The sequence below is a fragment of the Elephas maximus genome, chromosome 9, assembly GCF_024166365.1.
Source record: "Elephas maximus indicus isolate mEleMax1 chromosome 9, mEleMax1 primary haplotype, whole genome shotgun sequence".
Classification (NCBI taxonomy): Eukaryota; Metazoa; Chordata; class Mammalia; order Proboscidea; family Elephantidae; genus Elephas; species Elephas maximus.
The window spans coordinates 91265805-91287564 of record NC_064827.1 but is presented as its reverse complement, the minus strand read 5'-3'; the positions used below and the strand labels follow the sequence as shown (position 1 = coordinate 91287564).

The 21760-nt window shown below is 42.0% G+C and overlaps 1 protein-coding gene and 1 pseudogene across 6 annotated transcripts in view; both read left to right on the top strand.

Annotated features, from left to right (window-relative positions):
* Positions 1-21760, top strand: part of NMRK1 (nicotinamide riboside kinase 1) — a 44549-nt gene that overhangs the window by 16630 nt on the left and 6159 nt on the right. For all 6 annotated transcript variants that reach the window (XR_007518580.1, XR_007518581.1, XM_049895216.1 and 3 more), the window contains exons 3-7: positions 10633-10723; positions 11011-11059; positions 15109-15256; positions 15337-15408; positions 16030-16136. Coding sequence is in view for 4 of the 6 variants with exons in the window: in XM_049895216.1 (XP_049751173.1) it covers positions 10633-10723; positions 11011-11059; positions 15109-15256; positions 15337-15408; positions 16030-16136 (467 nt within the window). In the remaining 2 variants the exon portion in view is untranslated. The remainder of the gene's footprint in view (positions 1-10632; positions 10724-11010; positions 11060-15108; positions 15257-15336; positions 15409-16029; positions 16137-21760) is intronic.
* Positions 12538-14857, top strand: LOC126082598 (40S ribosomal protein S4, X isoform-like; annotated as a pseudogene).

Here is a 21760-nt window from a genome sequence, read left to right as displayed (position 1 = left end):
AGCGTCTCTCTCCCACCCACTGACCAGTCCCTTTCATTTCTGATGAGTTGTCTTCGGGGATGGTTCCTGTCCTGTGTCAACTGAAGGTCTGGGGAGCATGGCCGCCGGGATTCCTCCAGTCTCAGTCAGACCATTAAGTTTGGTCTTTTTATGAGAATTTGGGGTCTGTATCCCACTGATCTCCTGCTCCCTCAGGGGTCCTCTGCTGTGCTCCCTGTCAGGGCAGTCATCGATTGTGGCCGGGCACCAACTAGTTCTTCTGGTCTCAGGATGATGTAGGTCTCTGGTTCATGTGGCCCTTTCTGTCTCTTGGGCTCTTAGTTGTCGTGTGGCCTTGGTGTTCTTCATTTTCCTTTGCTCCAGGTGGGTTGAGACCAATTGCTGCATCTTAGATGGCCGCTTGTTAGCATTTAAGACCCCAGACACCACATTTCAAAGTGGGATGCAGAATGATTTCATAATAGAATTATTTTGCCAATTGACTTAGAAGTCCCCTTAAACCGTGTTCCCCAGACCCCCGCACTTGCTCCGCTGACCTTTGAAGCATTCATTTTATCCCAGAAACTTCTTTGCTTTTGGTCCAGTCCAATTGAGCTGACCTCCCATGTATTGAGTGTTGTCTTTCCCTTCACCTAAAGCTGTTCTTATCTACTGATTAATCAATAAAAAACCCTCTCCCACCCTCCCTCCCTCCCCCCATCGTAACCACAAAAGTATGTGTTCTTCTCAGGTTTACTATTTCTCAAGATCTTATAATAGTGGTCTTATACAATATTTGTCCTTTTGCCTCTGACTCATTTCGCTCAGCATAATGCCTTCCAGGTTCCTCCATGTTATGAAATGTTTCAGAGATTCGTCACTGTTCTTTATCGATGCGTAGTATTCCATTGTGTGAATATACCACAATTTATTTACCCATTCATCCGTTGATGGACACCGTGGTTGCTTCCAGCTTTTTGCTATTGTAAACAGAGCTGCAATAAACATGGGTGTGCATGTATCTGTTTGTATGAAGGCTCTTGTATCTCTAGGGTATATTCCTAGGAGTGGGATTTCTGGGTTGTATGGTAGTTCTATTTCTAACTGTTTAAGATAACGCCAGATAGATTTCCAAAGTGGTTGTACCATTTTACATTCCCACCAGCAGTGTATGAGCGTTCCAATCTCTCCGCAGCCTCTCCAACATTTATTATTTTGTGTTTTTTGGATTAATGCCAGCCTTGCTGGTGTGAGATGGAATCTCATCGTAGTTTTAATTTGCATTTCTCTAATGGCTAATGATCGAGAGCATTTTCTCATGTATCTGTTGGCTGCCTGAATATCTTCTTTAGTGAAATGTGTGTTCATATCCTTTGCCCACTTCTTGATTGGGTTGTTTGTCTTTTTGTGGTTGAGTTTTGACAGAATCATGTAGATTTTAGAGATCAGGCGCTGGTCTGAGATGTCATAGCTGAATATTCTTTCCCAGTCTGTAGGTGGTCTTTTTACTCTTTTGGAGAAGTCTTTAGATGAGCATAGGTGTTTGATTTTTAGGAGCTCCCAGTTATCGGGTTTCTCTTCATCATTTTTGGTAATGTTTTGTATTCTGTTTATACCTTGTATTAGGGCTCCTAGGGTTGTCCCAATTTTTTCTGCCATGATCTTTATCGTTTTAGTCTTTATGTTTAGGTCTTTGATCCACTTGGAGTTAGTTTTTGTGCATGGTGTGAGGTATGGGTCCTGTTTCATTTTTTTGCAAAGGGATATCCAGTTATGCCAGCACCATTTGTTAAAAAGGCTATCTTTTCCCCAGTTAATTGACACTGGCCCTTTGTCAAATATCAGCTGCTCATACGTGGATGGATCTATGTCTGGGTTCTCAATTCTGTTCCATTGGTCTATGTGTCTGTTGTTGTACCAATACCAGGCTGTTTTGACTACTGTGGCTGTATAATAGGTTCTGAAATCAGGTAAAGTGAGGCCTCCCACTTTCTTCTTCTTTTTCAGTAGTGCTTTGCTTATCCGGGGCTTCTTTCCCTTCCATATGAAATTGGTGATTTGTTTCTCTATCCCCTTAAAATATGACATTGGAATTTGGATCGGAAGTGCGTTAAATGTATAGATGGCTTTTGGTAGAATAGACATTTTTACTATGTTAAGTCTTCCTATCCATGAGCAGGGTATGTTTTTCCACTTAAGTATGTCCTTTTGAATTTCTTGTAGTAGAGCTTTGTAGTTTTCTTTGTATAGGTCTTTTACATCCTTGGTAAGATTTATTCCTAAGTATCTTATCTTCTTGGGGGCTACTGTGAATGGTATTGATTTGGTTATTTCCTCTTCGGTGTTCTTGGATTATAGATATTTTTAAAGAGAAAAAAAAAGCTTAACAATATTTTTTCAATACGTAGGATAACACTCCCTCACTTTTCCTTGTTTTAAAGATCATCCATGCCCTACTTAGTTGCATATTGTAGGGTTAAATGAAAAATCTCATGACTCAAGCTCCTTCTGCTTTCTAGATATAAGGTATTTAGGTAAATGAATAAGTTCTTTTATAAAGTTTGGCACAAAGGTGGTTCCTATGAGGCAAGGTTAAAGATGTCCCAAGTGTCCAGCTTTTCCACACTGCTGTACCTCTCCATCATCTCTAACGTTAACTACTCCTTCTTGCCTCAATGTTCTCCCTCCCCATCTTTGGGTTCTATAATCCCCTGCAACATTTCACAGAACTCACGAACGTATAAAGGATATGGCTCACATGGTTGTGGAGGCTGGCAAGTCCCAAATCCGTGAGTCAGGTGTAGGCTTCTCCTGACCCACGTGGCTGCAGGGGCTGACAAACCCAAACCAGCAGTCCAGACCACAGGCTGCTGAGGTTCACAAGGCTTCGGAAGTTGGCAAATGAGGTCACACAATGGGCCGCCAGCCCATGAGGCTGTGGAGGCTGGTGAATCCCAGAATCAGCAGGTCAGACAGCAGGCCTCTGACTCAAATCCCAAGAACCAAAGGTCAGCTGATCACCAACCAGAGGAACCAGATGCAGAATCCAGATGCAGAGAGAGGGCCCTGCCAGGTCATCCACACACATACCTTAGATGCAGGCCACACCCCAGGGAAGGGCATAACTTAAGTAAGGGTGGGACTTGAGTCATCCCTCCTGCAAGGCTGTGACCCAGGACATACCCTATATCAATCCTGCCTCATCAACATGTAGAAGTTAGGATCCACAACACATAAAATGGAGGACTACCATACAATATTGGGAATCATGTCCTAGCCAAGTTTACACAACCCCAAACATCACAGGTGCCATATACCTTATTTGCATAGTCCCACTTAATCATTGTGTAAGTCACAAAGACAATGGCTCGAAGGGCCATACTAAGTAATTCATTACACTGCAGGCCACCCTGTGGCTCTTCTAGCCACTGACCCTGTCGTACTTAAAGAATTACCTTCCCCTTCCCAGTGATTTTACAAGCCCAAAACAGTCTTTAACAATTAGTTCTTCAGGAGGGCAAAAGAGTCTTAAGAGTGACATTACTCAGCCATTCGGTTCTGTTGCAGGTGTCCATCTGATCTCGTCAGGTTCTCCAATAATTCCTTTTGTCTTCATCCTTTCGGGCTTCTGATAAAATTTAACTGAGAGTAGATTCTTCCCTTGTTCTGAGTCTTAAGGTATCGGCATAATGTTTGGTTTCCCCCACAGCATAACCCATTTCCTCATTCCTTTACTTTCACCTATTATTTCTCCTTCCTTCCATTTGTCATTTATTTTTACCCAAATTTTTCCACTTTGGGAAGGGACATTGGGTTCAGCTGCTGTGCTAGTCCAGATTGCTGGTAGCAAGACCAGTCTAGCAAGTGCTTCCCTGTCAGTCCATGCCCATTCATGTTGACTAGGGTTACATAGGTATAGTATTAGTGGGCTGTCTCACCCACTAGGCAATATGGCGGTATTCGCTGTCAACCCCAGTTTCGCCAGATGCGGGTAAGGCACAGTCCATCCCATTAGGCCCTTGGGAATTCTGGCATACGTGTCCAGGGGTATAGTTACAGTACCTTATCACCCCTGCTTCCGCCACCCACAGCTGCGTCCCTAGCCCAGGAACTGCAGCATCCTACAGGAAAAAAGCAATTTTAGGTGATGTGGGGAAGAACTATATAGTGACACCGAAATCCTCCTCCATCTCCTCTTTCCAGATCCCCCAGAGAAGCATAGGAATCTGTCCAGTGGTGATCCTCTCTTTGTCTCCCTCATGTTGAGTGTGAGTACACACTCATGAAGGCATGAGCCAGCCCTTCATGACTTTATTCTCCCCCGCCCCTTTTGGATAGCAAATGTTTCAATTGCCCATTACAATTCTCTATCAAACCATTACTCTGAGGGTGGTGTGCAGCATGGTATGTCCATTTAATGTGATGTTTCTTGGCCCATTGCTGCACCCTGTGAGCTGTAAAGTGTGTCCCTTGGTCTGATGAAATGTAACAGTGGCCCAAATTGGTATAGTTCTTTAATGGTATTTTTGGCATTTGCATCTGTGCTGGGATATGCAAAGCCCAGTCCAGAGTAAGTAGCTCTTCCTGTGAGGACACATTTGTAGCCACCTGGTGCCACCAGCAACACTGGTCCAGTATAATCAATTTGCCAGCTATGTGCAGGGCGTTCTCCCTGGGGAACTGCCCCATAGCCATCTTCAGTTTTTTTCTTGCTGGCAGATAGAGCTGCCCATATTGGCATTTTGTGCCTGAGAGAGTACAAGGGGAATGTGTCTAGATTCAGCCCATCTATGCATTGCTGCAGCACCCCCATGTCTGCTCATTTTATGGACCCAATTGGCCACCTCTAGTGAGCGTACCAACAGATCCCCTTGCTGATTCCAATCGCCTTCTGATCCAGGAAGGGAGTTTTTCTGATGGGCGCTGGTATTCCCTACTCTGATGTACCCTCTGAGTTCTCAGAGTGCTTTCCACAGGTTCATGCCCCACACGGTGTCCCCTTAATAGTTCAATTTTCCGTTGCCCATTTGCCTGACTATATAGCCAGGCTGTTGGCCACTGCCCATGAATTGGTAAAAATCCAAACATACGGGCTCTCACCATTGTGTAGTTCTTCCATCACAGCTAGGGAGACAACATTTGGTTCAGCCCATTGAGCCGACCTGTTCTTATCTTCTTCAATCAGAGTCTTTTCATGTGCTGGTCTTACTGTAGCAGCTTTCCACATCACATGTTGTCCATGTACCCTGTGAACCAAGCAGCCTTCTGCTGGTCAGCAGAAAGTTGCTCACAGGGCACTGTCCGTGTAGCAGTGGGCTCTGGTAGCATCTCAGGTGGTTCCAGGGTAGGACCTATAGGAAAAGAGGCTACCTGCTTGCAGATACGGTGGGTGCCTCCCTGCATTCCCCTAGTAGCTTATTCTTATATGAACCATTTGCATTTTATCATGGAACTATTTTGGGTACCACCTTCCTTATTAGAGAGTATTTCACTGACATCACCCAAGACATTATGGGTATTTCAGGTCTCATGATGACTTTATGTCCAACTATTATTGAGGCAGTCTTAGTCAATGCCCAATAGCAGGCGAGTAATTGACTTTCAAATGGCGTGTATCATGCTGCAGTGTGTGGAAACGTTCTAGTCCAGAATCCCAGTGGTCGCCATAGGGCAGCATCCTCAGGTCTTTGCCATAAGCTCCAGTCTGCATAAGCCCGTGTGGCAGACACCTCCAAAATCACATCTAAATGTGGATCGTAAGGGCCTAAAGGCAGAGAGAGTGAGACCACATTGGTATTTCAGACATAACCTGCTGTTGCTCTGGCCCCCATTTAAATGCAGTTTTCTTCCAAGTGGTTTTATGGATGGGGGCCAACAATATCCCCAGATGTGGAATATGCATTCTCCAAAATCCAGATGTTGGGCCTCGTGCTTAGTCTTGGGGGTAGGTAGTGACAACTTATTTTTGGTTGCTGTGGAATATCACAGGTGGCTCCAACCCAAGTTATTCCCAAGAATTTCACCATTTGGGTAGGGCCCTGGATTCTTGCTGGATTTATTAACCAGCCTCTGTTGGTCATATAGGCCACCGCTGTATTCAAATCAGCCCTAGCCTGTTCTTCAGTGTTTAATATTAACATAATAGCATCAATGTAATGTATCATTACACCCAAAATCTGTAGTAAGTCCCAGTCTCTTCTGACCAAACTGTGATAGTAAGCTGGTGAATTCAGGTAATCCTGTGACAATGTAGTGAATGTAAGTTGAGATCCTTCCCATGTGAAAGCAAACTGTGGCTGGCTCTTTTCTGAGACTGGCATGGAGAAAAAGGCATTTGCAAGATGAGTTACTGAGTACCAGTCTCCTTTAAACTGCTTTATTTTCTACACCACTGATACCATGTTTGGAACAGCTGAAGCCACAGGTGGCTACTTTATTTAGGCCTCAATAGTCTACTTTCAGCCTCCACGAGCCATCTGCCTCTTTCACAGGCCATACGGGACTGTTATACAGAGCATTTGTTGGCACCAATACTCGAGCCTTTAGCATGTCTTTAATCAAAGCAGTAATCTGCTTTTGTCTACCAGGTATCCTATACTATTTGATATTAACAACTTGAGTGGGTTCGGGCAGTTCTAATGGTTGCCATTTAGCAGGTCTAATCAGTACTGGCTGGAGGGCAGACTTACTTGCCTTCAGTTTTATGATACCAGATAGAGGGAGTGTCCCCAATTATACATAATATCCATACCAATAATACTTTCAGGTAAGGGAGGTATAACTACTTCATACAAGATCTGTTTATATCTTCCAATTCTCATCCAAATTTTCACCTTAGTCCCACCAACCATTGCATCCCCATATCCCCCCAGTCTAACCTTAGGCCCCTTCAAGATTTTATTGACAGGTTTTGGAATTACAGTACATTGGACTTCTGTGTCTAGGAGCCCCAAGAAGGTCTCTTCCCTACCCCCGGGACATTTCTCCCACACATGTGCGTATGGCCTCAGGTGCCTTGCTGGGAGCTGGACCAGAAGACCCTAGCCCCCTGGCAATCCTTATCTTGATCAACTAACTGAGCCTTGCTTCAAATGGCTCCAGGTGGAAATTCCCACCGTTAAATACCTCCTGACTAAGGTGAATAGGATGGACTTGTTTAGGCCTCTTTAATGTTAGGGGACCAGCAGAAGTTTCCATTGGTCCACCCACCCTCCTGTAGTGCTGTTAGAACCTTTGTCTCAAGTCCATCAGTGTCCACTGTATTCATCCCATTTCTTAGTAACCATCTAAACATCTCTGTCCTGCTGAGGTAAATTCTTTCCCCATTGCCTCTTCCCATTCTCCTATGAATCACCCATATGTTTCTTGCATCTGTAAGATCCATGCAGAGAAGCCGTGCCAACAGATCTGACAAGGCTTCTCAGATTGTTGCTTTGTTTCGCAGTAGCACGGTTACATGGGTGCTCATGTAGAAGGGGCTCCCTTGATGACCATATCTGCCATAACCTGTGTAAGGGGCATACTCACTGGAAGAGTATTCTGATCACCATAAAGCCATTCCAGCATGGCTTGCATAAGCAGTATATCAGCCACTTCTTCTGGAGTGTTCCATTGGGTCTTTAGAGGGGAAAAGGAGCAATTTCCCTTCTCGGGGTAAACAAATCTCACTGCAAATTTTATCCAATCCACCAGGCTGGCTGTCCCCGCCGGGTTAGCCTGCTGTGTAACTGGCTCTTATATCATCATTCATGACTGTTCCATAGTGCGTTGTAGATCTTGCATCAACTCAAACATGCTCTTCCATTCTGCGGCATTCAAAACTAAAGACCCTGCGCCTAAATTGGTCAGCCTCACAATCCGTTATAGCACTGGTTCCTCAAGAAGCTGACAATACCAGTCTACAGACTGAAGTAACTCCTTTACACCGTACCCCCTGGTTTCTCTCGTTTCTTGGTTTTGCCGTTTCCCTCCTGGACCACTTTCTTGGTGACCAGTGGCTATAGAGGAACTTCCTGTCGTTCTGACATGATTTTTCCTTTCGGCCCTGAGACTAGCTCTGATGAGACTAGCTCTGACCGGACTGGATCCAGGCTTGGTTCAGTGCTAAAATTCTTTTTCCCTGCCATTGCAGCTATTACTGATGATAGAAACCTAGGAATTGTATGTCCGGCCCTTTCCTTATTACTCTGTATTTCCATATACATCTAACTAGCCAATTCCTCAGGAGTCAGATCCACCCTTCCTAAACCTCATGAATAGCTTTTGCCATGGAAACTGATTACAACATAACAACTGCTTCAATCCATGTGTGTTTTGTATCCCATCCAGACACCAAAGGTTTTTCATTCTCCCATTTATCCCCTTTTTTCCAAAACCACATATTCCAGTGAGTCTGGACCATTGCATCAAACTCCACAATTCTGATACCAGCTAAATAAATAATTTCTTTTATAAGGATCAGCACAAAGCTGGTTCCTATGAGGCAGAGGCTAAATAAAGATGTTCCCAAATGTCCAACTTTTCCACACTGCTGTACCTCTCCCTCATCTCTAATTTCAGCTACCCCCTCCTGCATCAGTACTCTTCCTCCCATCTTTGGCTTCTGTAATTCACTGCAGCATCTCACAAAACTCACACCATATAAAGCAAATGGCTCACAAGCTTATGGAGCCTGGCAAGTCCCAAATCAGTGGGTAAGGCATAGGTGTCTCCCAACCCATGTGGCTGCAGGGGCTGACAAACCCAAACCAGCAGTTCAGACCACAGGCTGCTGGCTCACAAGGCTGCAGAAGTTGGTGAATCAGGTCAGATGATAGACCTCCAGCCCATGGGGCTGTGGAGGCCGGCAAATCCCATAATCAGCAAGTCAGGTAGCAGGCCTCGGTCTCAAGTCCCAAGAACTGGAGGTCAATTGATCACCACCCAGACATGGGATCCAGATGCAGAGAGAGAGAGAGCCCTGCCAGGTCATCCACACAGACACCTTAGATGCAGGCCACACCCCCAGGGAAGAGCATAACTTGAGTGAGAGTGGGACTTGAGTCACGCCCTCCTGCAAGGCTGTGACCCAAGACACACCCTACACCAATCCTGCCTCATCAACATGTAGAGGCCAGGATCCACAACACATAAAATGGAGGACAACCATACACTATTGAGAATTATGGCCTAGCCAGATTGACACAACCCGAACCATCACAGGTGCCATATACCTTATTTGCATAGTCCCACTCAATTATTGTGTTAGTCACAAAGACCACAGCTAGAAGAGCCGTATTAAGTGATTCATTGCATCGTGTTAGGTGTTAGTTGAATTATCTCCAACAAGCAACTTTGATGAATAAATATGAGTTCCTTTTCTAAATTAAAAACACATTGGACAGTTAGTATGGTGAAGTCTTGACCTCTTAGAGTAATGGCTTTAAATGCACAAAATAAAATACAGGAATACAAAGGAGACCATACAAAAAATATTTTTAAATAATAAATAAATCTGTGACATTGTGATATATATACTTGTTCATGTATTAAATAACACTATCCAGTGGTGTGTCTAAAAAAAGTTCCTAAATTTGAAATAATAATGAGCATCAATGATATTTTAAAATATCTGCCACAACTACAACATGATATGCAAATATCTGTGATTTCTATTGGTGACAGTCACAGGTACCATTCATACTGTCCCTCTGTAGTTTGTTGCTTAAAATGAAAGGAGATGCTCATTTTCAGTTCAAATTTAGTGAAAATACAGCTGTAATTTATTTCCGATTGAAGTTCACAAGGACCCTGGGTTCTGTCCACAGACCCCTTGGAGGTGCATGAGCCCCAGCTTAAAAAACTCTGGAGTAAATGAGTGAATAGAGAATGCCTTCCACGTGCTATACATGATACTGGATGCTGGGGAACTAGATACACGGAGGTGTTTGTCAGGGCCCCCATTCTCCTCAGTGTTACAGTCCAGTCAAAAGAGACAAATAATTGATGTGATATGATAAGCTACAGTAGACCTCGCATCTACCACCAAAGTGGAGAGAGAAGGGGAAAGGGAGGCCTCACAGAAGAGATGTGAATTCACGGTAGGTGTCATGTAATAAACCACTTCCTTATTTTCTGTGGAAACAGTGGTGGTGTAGTGGTTAAGAGCCAAAGCTGCTGACCAAATGGTCGGCAGTTCAAACCCACCAGGCACTCCTTGGAAACTCCGGGCAGTTCTGCTGTGTCCTATAGGGTCACTATGAGTCGGAATCGACTCGATGGCAATGGGTTTTTATTTTGTGCATTGAGACAGAATCACAGGTACCATATGTAATTGTATATAGTTGCACTAAAATGTTACTGCTATTAATTGAGTTGAAGTGAACTAAGAATTAATATTTTGCCTCAGACAAATATCCTTAAGTCTCAGTCCTACCCAGTTCACTAGTCCAGGAGTTAGCTACCTCTCCCCTCCAGTCTTCCCAGCTTATTTCTTTCTATCATTTACCACATCAGATCTGCCTACAGAAAAAGCAGCAACTGCTAATGAAATATTTTTTCTTAGATATTAAATATCCTTTTTCTCTAGGATTGTTTTAAAATGTTTTATTTTTTTTTTTATTCATTTTTTTAATGCATTTTCCTTCTTGGTATTTTTTTTTCTCTTTGGTTCAGTGTGACAAATGGTGGGAAGACAACGCTGGCTAAGAATTTGCAGAAACGCCTCCCAAATTGCAGTGTCATATCTCAGGATGATTTCTTTAAGGTATCCATAAAGCATCTTACATAATTGATTTAACACAAAAACATTCTGATAGCAAAGTTCATTGAGTTGGTTCTAAAAGGCCTTGCTGAGTGATGTACCTTTTACAAAGAAAGCTCCATGCAATAATGTTACTTATCCACTAGATGGCACCACTTATTGCTGCTGATCTTTGATTTTCTCTATCGATATTTTCCAAAGCATTTATTGAAGGCTTATCGCCCCCTCACTCTATAATAGTATTATTTCTGCAAGCTGCTTTGACTGGTGCTTTGTTGTTTTTTTTCCAGCCACAGTCTGAGATAGAGACAGACAAAAATGGATTTTTGCAGTATGATGGTAAGTTGATCTTGTAAAACATTACACACTAATTTCATTGTTTTTTCCAAACCCAAAGAACTTCACTGTCTATGAAAACGGTCTTCAAATGTGTTTCAATGTATTGTTGTATTTTATACCTGCTTTTGTAGGTTTCTGATTTATGTTCGACTATTTAAATAAATAAATCCTTAGCCAATTTTATACTTAAAACTGAAAGCATAGGAATGAGAGATTTTTCTTCTGAAGCTGGGTTTGTTGTCCCTCTCCTCACCCCGTGCTTGGGTTATGTAACTAGATACATTCCCTCCCACCAGAATCTTGCCCAGAGCAAACTCTAAGCTCTCAATATCCTCTCAGCTTTCTCTCCCAGCGACCAACCAAGGTACTAGCCACTGTTTTGTTTTTTTTTTTTTTTTTCACTGCTCACACAAGTTTGGGGGTATTTTTTAGATGGATTCACCTCATTCCCTCACCCCAAACTAACACAGTTTTGAAGCCAAACAATTAAAGTCCAGCAGAAAACATTTGTTTTCCTGTAGAGAATACTGTGCTAATAGTCTGTATTATATTTAATATTCTTATTAACTATTATAATTAACAATCACCGAATATTTATGTAAACTAGTAACAGAGAGCATTCTCCCTCCTAAAGACTCTTAAACGATATTCTTCGTTTATATCTTTGCCCTGGAGGAAAAAAAAAAGAATGTTGTATAATCAGTTCTTAACAGACACATGGTAGGTTTGGGGAGGAAAAAAAAAAAAAAACCTGTTGCCATCAAGTCAATTCCAACTCACAGTGACCGTATAGGACAGCGTAGAACTGTCCTATAGGGTTTCCAAAGCTATAAATCTTTACTGAAGCAGGCTCCCACATCTTTCTACCACGTAACAGCTGGTGAGTTCAAACCGCCAACCTTTTGGTCAGCAGCCCAGCACTTAACCGCTATATCTCCTTGACTCACCGTCTGTTCTTGTGTCTTGAGCTGCAGCCAGGATATGTTTTTCCTCCTTGTCACCTCCTCCAAAGGTCAGTGAGAAAGAGTATCACAAAGTAAGAGTTGAACAAGGAAAAACTGTTTTCAACAATTGGCAAAGAATTATTATTCCTAATTTATAATACATTGTTACAAACTGACAAGGAAAACACTAATATCCTAACAGAAAACAGGTCACAGGATGTGAGTAAGCTGTTTACAGAAGGAAAGGTTATTTGATTAATAAATGAAAAATAAAGTCAATCTCACAAGTAGTCAAACAATTGCAAAATAATATATACATATATTTCCCATTTACCAGAAGTTTTTAAAGCAATGATAATTATCTAATGATGGTAAAAAATGATGGTACCCGCTCAATAAAACAAACACTCTCATACACTTTAGATAGGAGTATAAAATGGTACCTTCCTAGAAAGGAGCTTGAGTATATGTCCCAAAGATATTAAAATGTTTGTGCAAGCCTGTCTTAGTTATCTGATGCTGCTATAACAGAAATACCACAAGTGAGTGGCCCTAACAATAAGAAATTAATTTACTCACAGTTTAGGACGCTAGAAGTTCAAATTCAGGGCACTGGCTCTAGGGGAAGGCTTACCCTCTCTGTCCACTCTAGGGGAAGGTCCTTGTCTCATTTCAGCTTCTGTTCCTTGGAGATCGATCGCATGTGGAGAGGCATCTGTCTTCCTCCATTTGTGCTTTTTGTTGCTTGCTTAATTTGCTCTTTCTTGTTTCAAAAGAGACACTACTACAACACTGCTACACTATACTGTCTTATTAATATAACAAAGAAAACGCTATTCCCAAATGGGATTATAACCACAGGAATAGTAGGATTTACAACACATATTTTGGGGGGACACAATTCAGTCCACAACACAGCCTCTTCCCATGCCTGATGTAGCCATCACTTGTGGTCCCTAGAAGTGTCTAAAGAACGTAGCAGCTCCAAAGTGTTGGAGGCTGGACAAACTGACAGGCGTGTTTGCTCCTCATCCATCCACCGGTCCCCATAAGCTGAGAGAATGTCTCGCCCTCATTCTTTTCTTAAGGAACAGCCTCAAGTATGCCCTGAAGAGAAGATGAAGTGAAGATCTACATGCAGCGGTTCACTAAGATTGATGATGGCAAGGTCCAAGCTGATGCAGCGTACCCTGCAGGTTTTCTGATGTCATCGGCATCAACCAGATGGGAGAGAATTTCCACCTGACCTGTGACACCAAGGTTCGCTTTGCTGTTTATCGTATTATGCCACAGTAGATGAACTACAGCTTGTGCAAATAAGAAAGATTTTTGGGGGCACAGAAGGAATACCTCATCTGGTAAACCACATTGCTTGCGCCATCTACATCCCTGATCCTCTCATCAAGGTGAATGACACCATTCAGATTAATTTGGAGACCAGAAAGATGACCAGTTTCATCCGGTTCAACATGTGTACGGTGACTGGAGGTGTTAACCTGGAAGAATTGATGTGAGCACTAACAGAGAGAGACGTCCCAGGTCTTTTGATGTGGTTCATGTGAAAGATGCCGGTGGCAACAGCTTTGTCACCTGGCTTTCCAGCATTTTCATTATTGGCAAAGGCAACAAACCATAAATTTCTCTCCCCCTGAAGCAAAGTATCCACGTCACCACCGCTGAAAAAAGAGACAACTGTCTGGCTGCCAAACAGAGCAATGGGTGAAGTGGTTTCTAGGTAAAATGAATGAAGAGGTCTTTGTGTGTCATTGCAAATAGCACGACATGGGGAAAAAAAAATGTTTATGCCACGTATTCAAGTATCCCACCTCCAGGAATCTGTCTTAAAGAAAATCTGAACTGGTAAATGTATGAATTTAAGGTAAGAAGTAACATAATGTCCTAGATTGACTGGATTTGAAAGAAACCCAAGAAGCCCTAGTTCCTTTTAATAGAAAAGCGTACTTGAAGACCACAATTTCAGCACAAGGCGTGCTCATCACTACTTGTGAAATGATACGTTATCCTGGATTTGAAGCAAATCTAAAGAGTCCTGATTCCTTTTATTGGAAAGGGCTATTTTGAGACTATTATCTGGGCACCGGGGTTACTCATTGCTACTAGGGTGACCATCCTGGAAAATCATATGATGTCCTGGGTTTGCTTTAAAATAATCTGGGGAGAGGTGGGAGTAGAAATTATAAATAAAGCAAGATAAACCAGAAGGTTATGACTATACAGTTAATTAATTTTGCTTACATAGGATTTATAGTTTGGAATATTTATGTTGCAGTTCTGGCGTTAACTATCCCTTGCAGTGTTTCTTAAAGTTAACCTGATAATTAGAATGACCTGACTCATGTCCCCCCGCCCCCCAACTATATCCACATCCTAATTCTCAAAACCTATGAATGTTACCTTACATGGCAAAGAGGTTTTGCAGATGTGATTAAATTAAGGCTCTTGAGTTGAGGAGATTATCCTGGATTATCTGGTGGTCCCAGTTAATTATACTGGTCCTTATATGAGGGATGCAGCAAGAGTCAAATCAGAGGAGAAGCTGTTGTGATGATGGAAGCAGAGATTGGAGTGATGTCCTTTGAAGGTGGTTGAAGGATACGCAAGCCAAGGAGTACAGGCAACCACTAGAAGCTGAAAAGGGCATGGAAATGGATTCTTCCCTCAGAGCCTCCTTAAGGAACCAGCCCTCCCAGCATCTTGACTTTAGCCCAGTGAAACTCATTTTGGACTTCTTACCTCCAAAACTATAATATAATAAATTCATATTGCTTTTAAGCCACTGAAAAAGCAAAAATAAAAAACAGAAGTTTGTAATTATCTAAGCTGGTAATGGGGACATGGGACTTCAATGTATTATACTCTCTACTTCTGTATATGTTTCGAATTTTCCATAATAAAATATATTTATTGCATCTGTTTATCAATACTGGAGTTTAAATTTGGTATACAAAATATTCTTAGATTTTTTTGAAGGGCAAATAAAATGTTACTGTATAACATTTACAGGGCCCTGAATGTACTTATCACAAAAAGCTGCATCACAAAACTTTTAATGCCAAACTCATATTTTTGTGTGTCTGTTTGCAGTGCTTGAAGCGCTTAACATGGAAGAAATGATGTCAGCCATTTCCTGCTGGGTGGAAAGCCCAAGACACTCTCCGCTGTCAACAGACTGGGAAAGTGCTGAGGAAATTCCCATCTTAATCATTGAAGGTTTCCTTCTCTTTAATTATAAGTAAGCATCACCATTCTAACATTGACTCAGAAAGAAAGGGGGTCGGGGAACCTTGTGAACTAAATATGCTGTTGTTTTAGGCCCCTCGACACTATTTGGAATAGAAGCTACTTTCTGACGGTTCCCTATGAAGAATGCAAAAGAAGGAGGAGGTAAGTTTCGACACCACTTTTGTGAATTAGAATTTAAAAAGACAAAACTTAGAAAAACAGGGAAAGCGACACCGTTCAGCCATTCGTGTGTATCATTTTTCACACAAGGAAAGCCTTAACACTCTTACACGAGGAGGAAAACCTTTTTTCATACGTGGTTAATTAGGGGGAGTAAAGCAAATTACTTTTCTAAGAAAATACACTTTTACAAGCTATTTGGCTCATTTTTCCTAAATCTTCAAATAAACCAATCCCATGTTGATTATGACTTATAATCTAATTGTATTCTGTTATAGCCACACAAAACACCAATTAGCTAAAGGTTTAATCCAACATATCAGTATATTTACATTGATATTGATATCTGTCTCTTAATTCTTCTGTAAAGCAATAGAGAGGGATAAAAGATCATTATGAACTGTGTTCAGTGAATTATAAATTAATTTTTGGATTGGAGAACTAAATCCGTTTTCATACCTTTGTATTTGCATTGAATCTAAAACGTATTAATCATGTTTAGAGTTCATCTCTGAGCGATTTCCTTATTATCCTGACCATTATTATTTTACTTTATCAATTGTGTGTTTCTGTCTACATAAAGTTTCATATATGTTTTGGTAGTACAAGGGTCTATGAGCCACCAGACCCTCCAGGGTACTTCGATGGCCATGTGTGGCCCATGTATCTGAAGCACAGAAGAGAAATCGAGGACATCACATGGGAAATTGGTAAGTGCCTTTCTAACCTCCACATAAGGCCTTTTACTTGCCATTTACCTCAAAGTACAGAAAAGAAAAGAATTTAGGCCCCCAGACACCCTTTTAGCTCAGTAATGAAGTCACCCCTGAGGTTCACCCTTCAGCCAAGTACAAAATGAGACAAGAGGCACAGCAGCTCAGGGGCAAGGATGAGAAGGCAGGAGGGGACAGGAAAGCTGGTAATGGGGAACCCAAGATTGAGAAGGGGAGAGTGTTGACATTTCATGGGGTTGGTAACCAGTGTTACGAAACAATAGTGTACTGATTGTTTAATGAGAAGCTAGTTTGTTCTGTAAACCTTCACCTAAAGTACAATAAAAAAAAAAAAAACGCTCAAAAGCCTGTGAAAAAGACAGGTTAACAGGCTATAGTGTATGCCTCCAGATTTCTGTATGTATATATCATTTTAAAACATAAAAGTTGGCTCATACTTAAAAAGAAGAATTTAGGTGGCATTTTTCTTATGTTGACGATTATAAAGGGCCACTTTAGGCAAGAGCACTTATGGTCTTCATCTCTTCCCAGACTGGCTCTCCTCGTGTCTGTTCTCTCTGCATGGCTCTTGTCAGAAAAGTCGTCAACTTCTGGACAGTCATTCATTCAACAAGTAATAATTGAATGCCTTCTGTGTGGGGATACAGAGGGGAACAAGTCAGACATAGTCCCTGCAGTCATGGAGCTAACATTCTGTCAGGGAAGACAGACATTAAACAAACTAGTTGCACAAGCATGTTCTGGCTAGCTGATAAGTGCTGTGCTGAAGACGCAGAGGGAGCTGTGAGACCAAGCTCCTGGGAGACTCCCTCAGTGCCAGCAGTCAGTCAGGGAATGCTTCCTTGAGGAAGCCACATTTAAGCCAAACTCTGACAGTGTCTTAGTTTCCTAGGCCTGCTGTAACAGATTACCTCAAACTGGGTGGCTTAAAACAACAGAAATTTATTCTCACAATGGTAAGCACTTAGCTGCTAACTGAAAGGTTGGCAGTTCGAATCCACCCAGCAGCTCCAAAAAAGACCTGGTGATCCACTTGCATAAAGATTATAGCCAAGAAAACCCTGTGGAACAGTTCTACCTTGTTTCATATGGGATCACTATGAGTCGGAATGGATGTGACTGCACACAACAACATACTTTCTCTGAAGGCTCTAGGGAAAGATCCCTCCTTGCCTCTTCCAGCTTCTAGCAGCCCCATGTGCTCCTTGGCTCATGGCAGCATAACTCCAATCTCTGCCTCCAACATCACATAGCTGTCTTCCTTCTGTGTCTATGTTTCTTCTTTTTTTATAAGGACAACAGTCATATTGGATTAGAGCAAACCCTGCTCCAGCATGACCTCATAATAACTTGATTACATCTGCAAAGACCCTATTTCCAAATAAGGTCACATTCCCAGGCACTGAAGTTTAGGACTTCAACTAACCTTCAGGGGGATACAGTTTAACCCATTACAGATGGAGTTTAGCTAGACAAAGGGAGGCAGGGGTGTGAGGATACAGGTTCCCAGGCAGTGAGTATGGCCATGGGGCAGGAAGAAATGAGCAGAACCTTAAAGAAGGCTAGCATATTTGTGGTAGAGAACACCAAGAGGGAGAGTCGATGCTGGTGATACAGGCAGGTACAGACCCTACAAGGGCAACAGGTCATTATCCTAACAGAAGTGGGAAGTCCTCTACAGAAAGGTTTTAAACAGGGACATGGTTGATAACAAATTCTTCTTTTAGTAAGATCACGCTGGCTACATGGAGAATGGATTTGCTGTTGTTAAAAAAAAGTCAATTCTGACTCAGAGCTACCCTTTGTACAACAGAACAAAACACTGCCCTGTCCTGCACCGTCTTCACAGTTGTTATTACCATTGAGCCCATCATTGCAGCCACTGTGTCAGTCCATCTCATTGAAGGTCTTTCTCTTTTTTGCTGACACTGATTTACCAAGCATGATGTCCTTCTCCAGGAACTGGTTCCTCCTGATAACATGTCCAAATTAAGTAAGATGAAGTCTCTCCATCCTCACTTCTAAGGAGCATTCTGGCTGTACTTCTTCCAAGACAGATTTGTTCATTCTTCTGGCATTTCATGTTATACTCGATATTCTGCTCCAACATAATTCAAAGATATCAATTCTTCAGTCTTCCTTATTCGTTGTCCAGCTTTCGCATGCATACGAGGTGATTGAAGATACCACATCTTGAGTCAGGCGTATCTTAGTCCTCAAAGTGACGTCTTTGCATTTTAACATTTTAAAGAGGTCTTTTGCAGCAGATTTGCCCAGTGCAGTACATCTTTTGATTTCTTGACTGCTGCTTCCATGGGCGTTGGTTGTGGATCCAACTAAAAGGAAGTCCTTGACAACTTCAATATTTTCTCCATTTATCATGATGTTATTTACCGGTCCAATTATGAGGATTTTTGTTTTCTGTATGTTGATGCGTAATCCATACTTAAAGTTGTAGTTTTTCATCTTCATCAGAAGTGCTTCAAGTCCTCTTCGCTTTCAGCAAGCAAAGTTGTGTCATATGCATAACGCAAGTTTTTAAGAGTCGTCCACCAGTCCTGATTCACTGTTCTTCATATACGCCAGCTTCTCAGATTATTTGCTCGTCATATACTGATTGAGTAAGTCTGGTGAAAGGATGCAACCCTGATGCACACTTTTCCTGATTTTAAACCACACAGTATCCCCTTCTTCTGTTCGAACGATTGCCTCTTGGTCTATATACAGGTTCTGCATGAGCACGATTAAGTGTTCTGGGATTCCCATTCTTCTCAATGTTATCCATAATTTGTTATGATCCACATAGCTGAATGCCTTTGCATAGTCAATAAAACACAGATAAGCATCTTTCTGGTTTTCTCTGCTTTCAGCCATGATCCATCTGACATTAGCAATATCCCTCTTTCTACATCCTCTTCTGAATCTGGCATGAATTTCTGGCAGTTCTTAATCAGTGTACTGCTGCAACTGCCTTTGAATGCTTTTCAAATATAATTTTACTTGTATGTGATATTAATGATATTATTCAATAATTTCCACATTCTGTTGAAGCAGTTTTCTTTGGAATGCGCACAAGTACAGATCTCTTCCAGTTGGTTGGCCAGGCAGCTGTCCTCCAGATTTCTTGGGATAGACAAGTGAGCACTTCCAGCATTGCATCCATTTGTTAAAACGTCTCGGCTGATATTCTGTCAATTCCTGGAGCCTCGTTTATTGCCAGTGCCTTCAGTGTAGCTTGAACTTCTTCCTTCAGTACCATTGGTTATCGATCACATGCTACCTCCTGAAATGGTTAAACATCGACGAGTTCTTTTTGGTACACTGTATTCCTTTCATCTCCTTTTGATGCTTCTTGCATCACTTGATATTTTCCTCATAGAATCCCTCTATATTGCAACTCAAGGCTTGAATTTTTTCTTCAGTTCTTTCAACTTGAGGAACATCAAGCATATTCTACCCTTTTGGTTTTCTAACTCCAGGTCTTCGCACATTTCAATATAATACTTTACTTTGTCTTCTGGAGCCACCCTTTGAAATCTTCTGTTCAGCTCTTTTACTTCATCCTTTCTTCTGTTGGCTTTAGCTACTCTACGTTTAACAGCAAGTTTCAGAGACTCTTCTGACATCCATTTTAGTCTTTTCTTTCTTTCCTGTGTTTTAATCACCTCTTGCTTTCTTCATGTGTGATGCCCTTGATGTCATCCCACAACTCTTCTGGTCTTCGGTCATTAGAGTTTAATGTGTCAAATCTATTCCTGAGATGGTCTCTAAATTCAGGTGGGATATATTCAAGGTCATTTTTTGGCTCTCATGGACTTGCTCTAATTTTCTTCAGTTTCAGCTTGAATTTGCATATGAGTAATTTATATGTGTTCTGCCATCGGCCCCTGGCCTTGTTCTGACTGATGATATTGAGCTTTTCCATCCTCCCGTTTCACAGGTACAGTAGATTTGATTCTTGTGTATCCCATCTGGCAAGGTCCATGTGTATAGTCACAATTTATGTTGATGAAAGAGATACTTGCAGTGAAGAAACCATTGGTCTTGCAAAATTCTATCATGTAATCTCCACCGTCGTTTCTATCACCAAGGCCATATTTTCCAACTACTGATAACTTCTTTTTTGTTCCAACTTTTGCATTTCAATCACCAGTAATTACCAATGCATCTTTATTGCATATTTGATCGATTTCAGACTGCAGAGGTTGGTAAAAATTTTCAGTTTCTTCATGTGTGGCCTTAGTGGTTGGTGAGTAAATTTGAATAATAGTTGTATTAACTGGTCTTACTTGTAGGCATATGGATATTATCCTATCACTGACAGCATTGTACTTCAGGATAGGTCCTGAAATGTTCTTTTTTGACAATGAATACTACATCATTGCTGTTCAATTTGTCATTCCTGACATAGTAGACCATTTGATTATCTGATTCAAAATGGCCACTACCAGTCCATTTCAGGATACTGAAGTTTATGCATTCCATTTCATTTTTGACTGCCAGTTTTCCTGGATTCGTACTTCATACATTCTACATTCTGATTGCTAATGGACGTTTGCAGCTGTTTCTTCTCATTTGGGGTTGTGCCACATCAGCAAATGAAGGTCGCGAAAGCTTGACTCCATCCACGTCATTAAGGTTGACTCTACTTTTAGGAGGCAGCTGTTCCTCAGTCATATTTTGAGTGCCTTCCAACCTGAGGGGCTCATTTTCTGGCACTATATCAGACAGTGTTATAGTGGAGGAGATTGAATGTAGAGAGGTGCAGTATTGTATGTACGTGCTCAATAGAACTGGGTGATGGAGTAGATATGGAGGGTGGGGAAATTGAGGCGTCATGGACAACACCTGAGGAACTGGCAGGTGTTATTTTGGGAAACCAGAAACTTAAGGAGTTGCATATTTTTAAGGGAGAAATGAAGTCTGTTTTAGTCATAATGAGGTTGAGAAGCTTGAGAGACATAAAGTAGCAAATTGGTGGCAGGCAGCTGGATCTGTGGGACTGGACCAAGAACAGATCACTAGAATCAGAGTTCAAGGCTGAGAAGATAGCCTGGAGGCCAATGAGAGAGGTGGTTGGATACCCCACAAAGGGATCAGAACTTAAATATCCTTTTCAGAATAAAGGGGAGCAGGCATCCAGGATGGCTATGCCAGAGCCAAGCAGGCAGTACAGAGCGCTTCCTGTTGTCTGCTTGCTGCTATGATCTCTTCTTCAGTCCAGCTCACTCCTGTCCATTCCCAGAGCCACTGCTGAGGCTCTGGCCACACCATTTCCTGCCTAGAGTTTCCGTTGCAGGGATTTCCTCGTCTCACCGTCCCTCTCTCCTTTCTCCATCTAAAATGCAAGTCAAACCATGCCTTTTCCCTGCTGAAGTGGTATCAAAGGGTGTCTACCTCTTGTAGGATAAAAATCCAAGAAGCCAAACATCAAGGCCTCCAAAGACTAAGGCACAGCCTTGCTCTAGAATCTCATCTCTTACACTCTTCCCACCACCCCCACTTTCTAGCTGTTCCAAACTCTACCAGTTTTTCTTACCAGGCAAGACGCTGTCTTACCTCCTTGCCCCTACTGTTTTCTGACTCAAAGGTCATTTTCT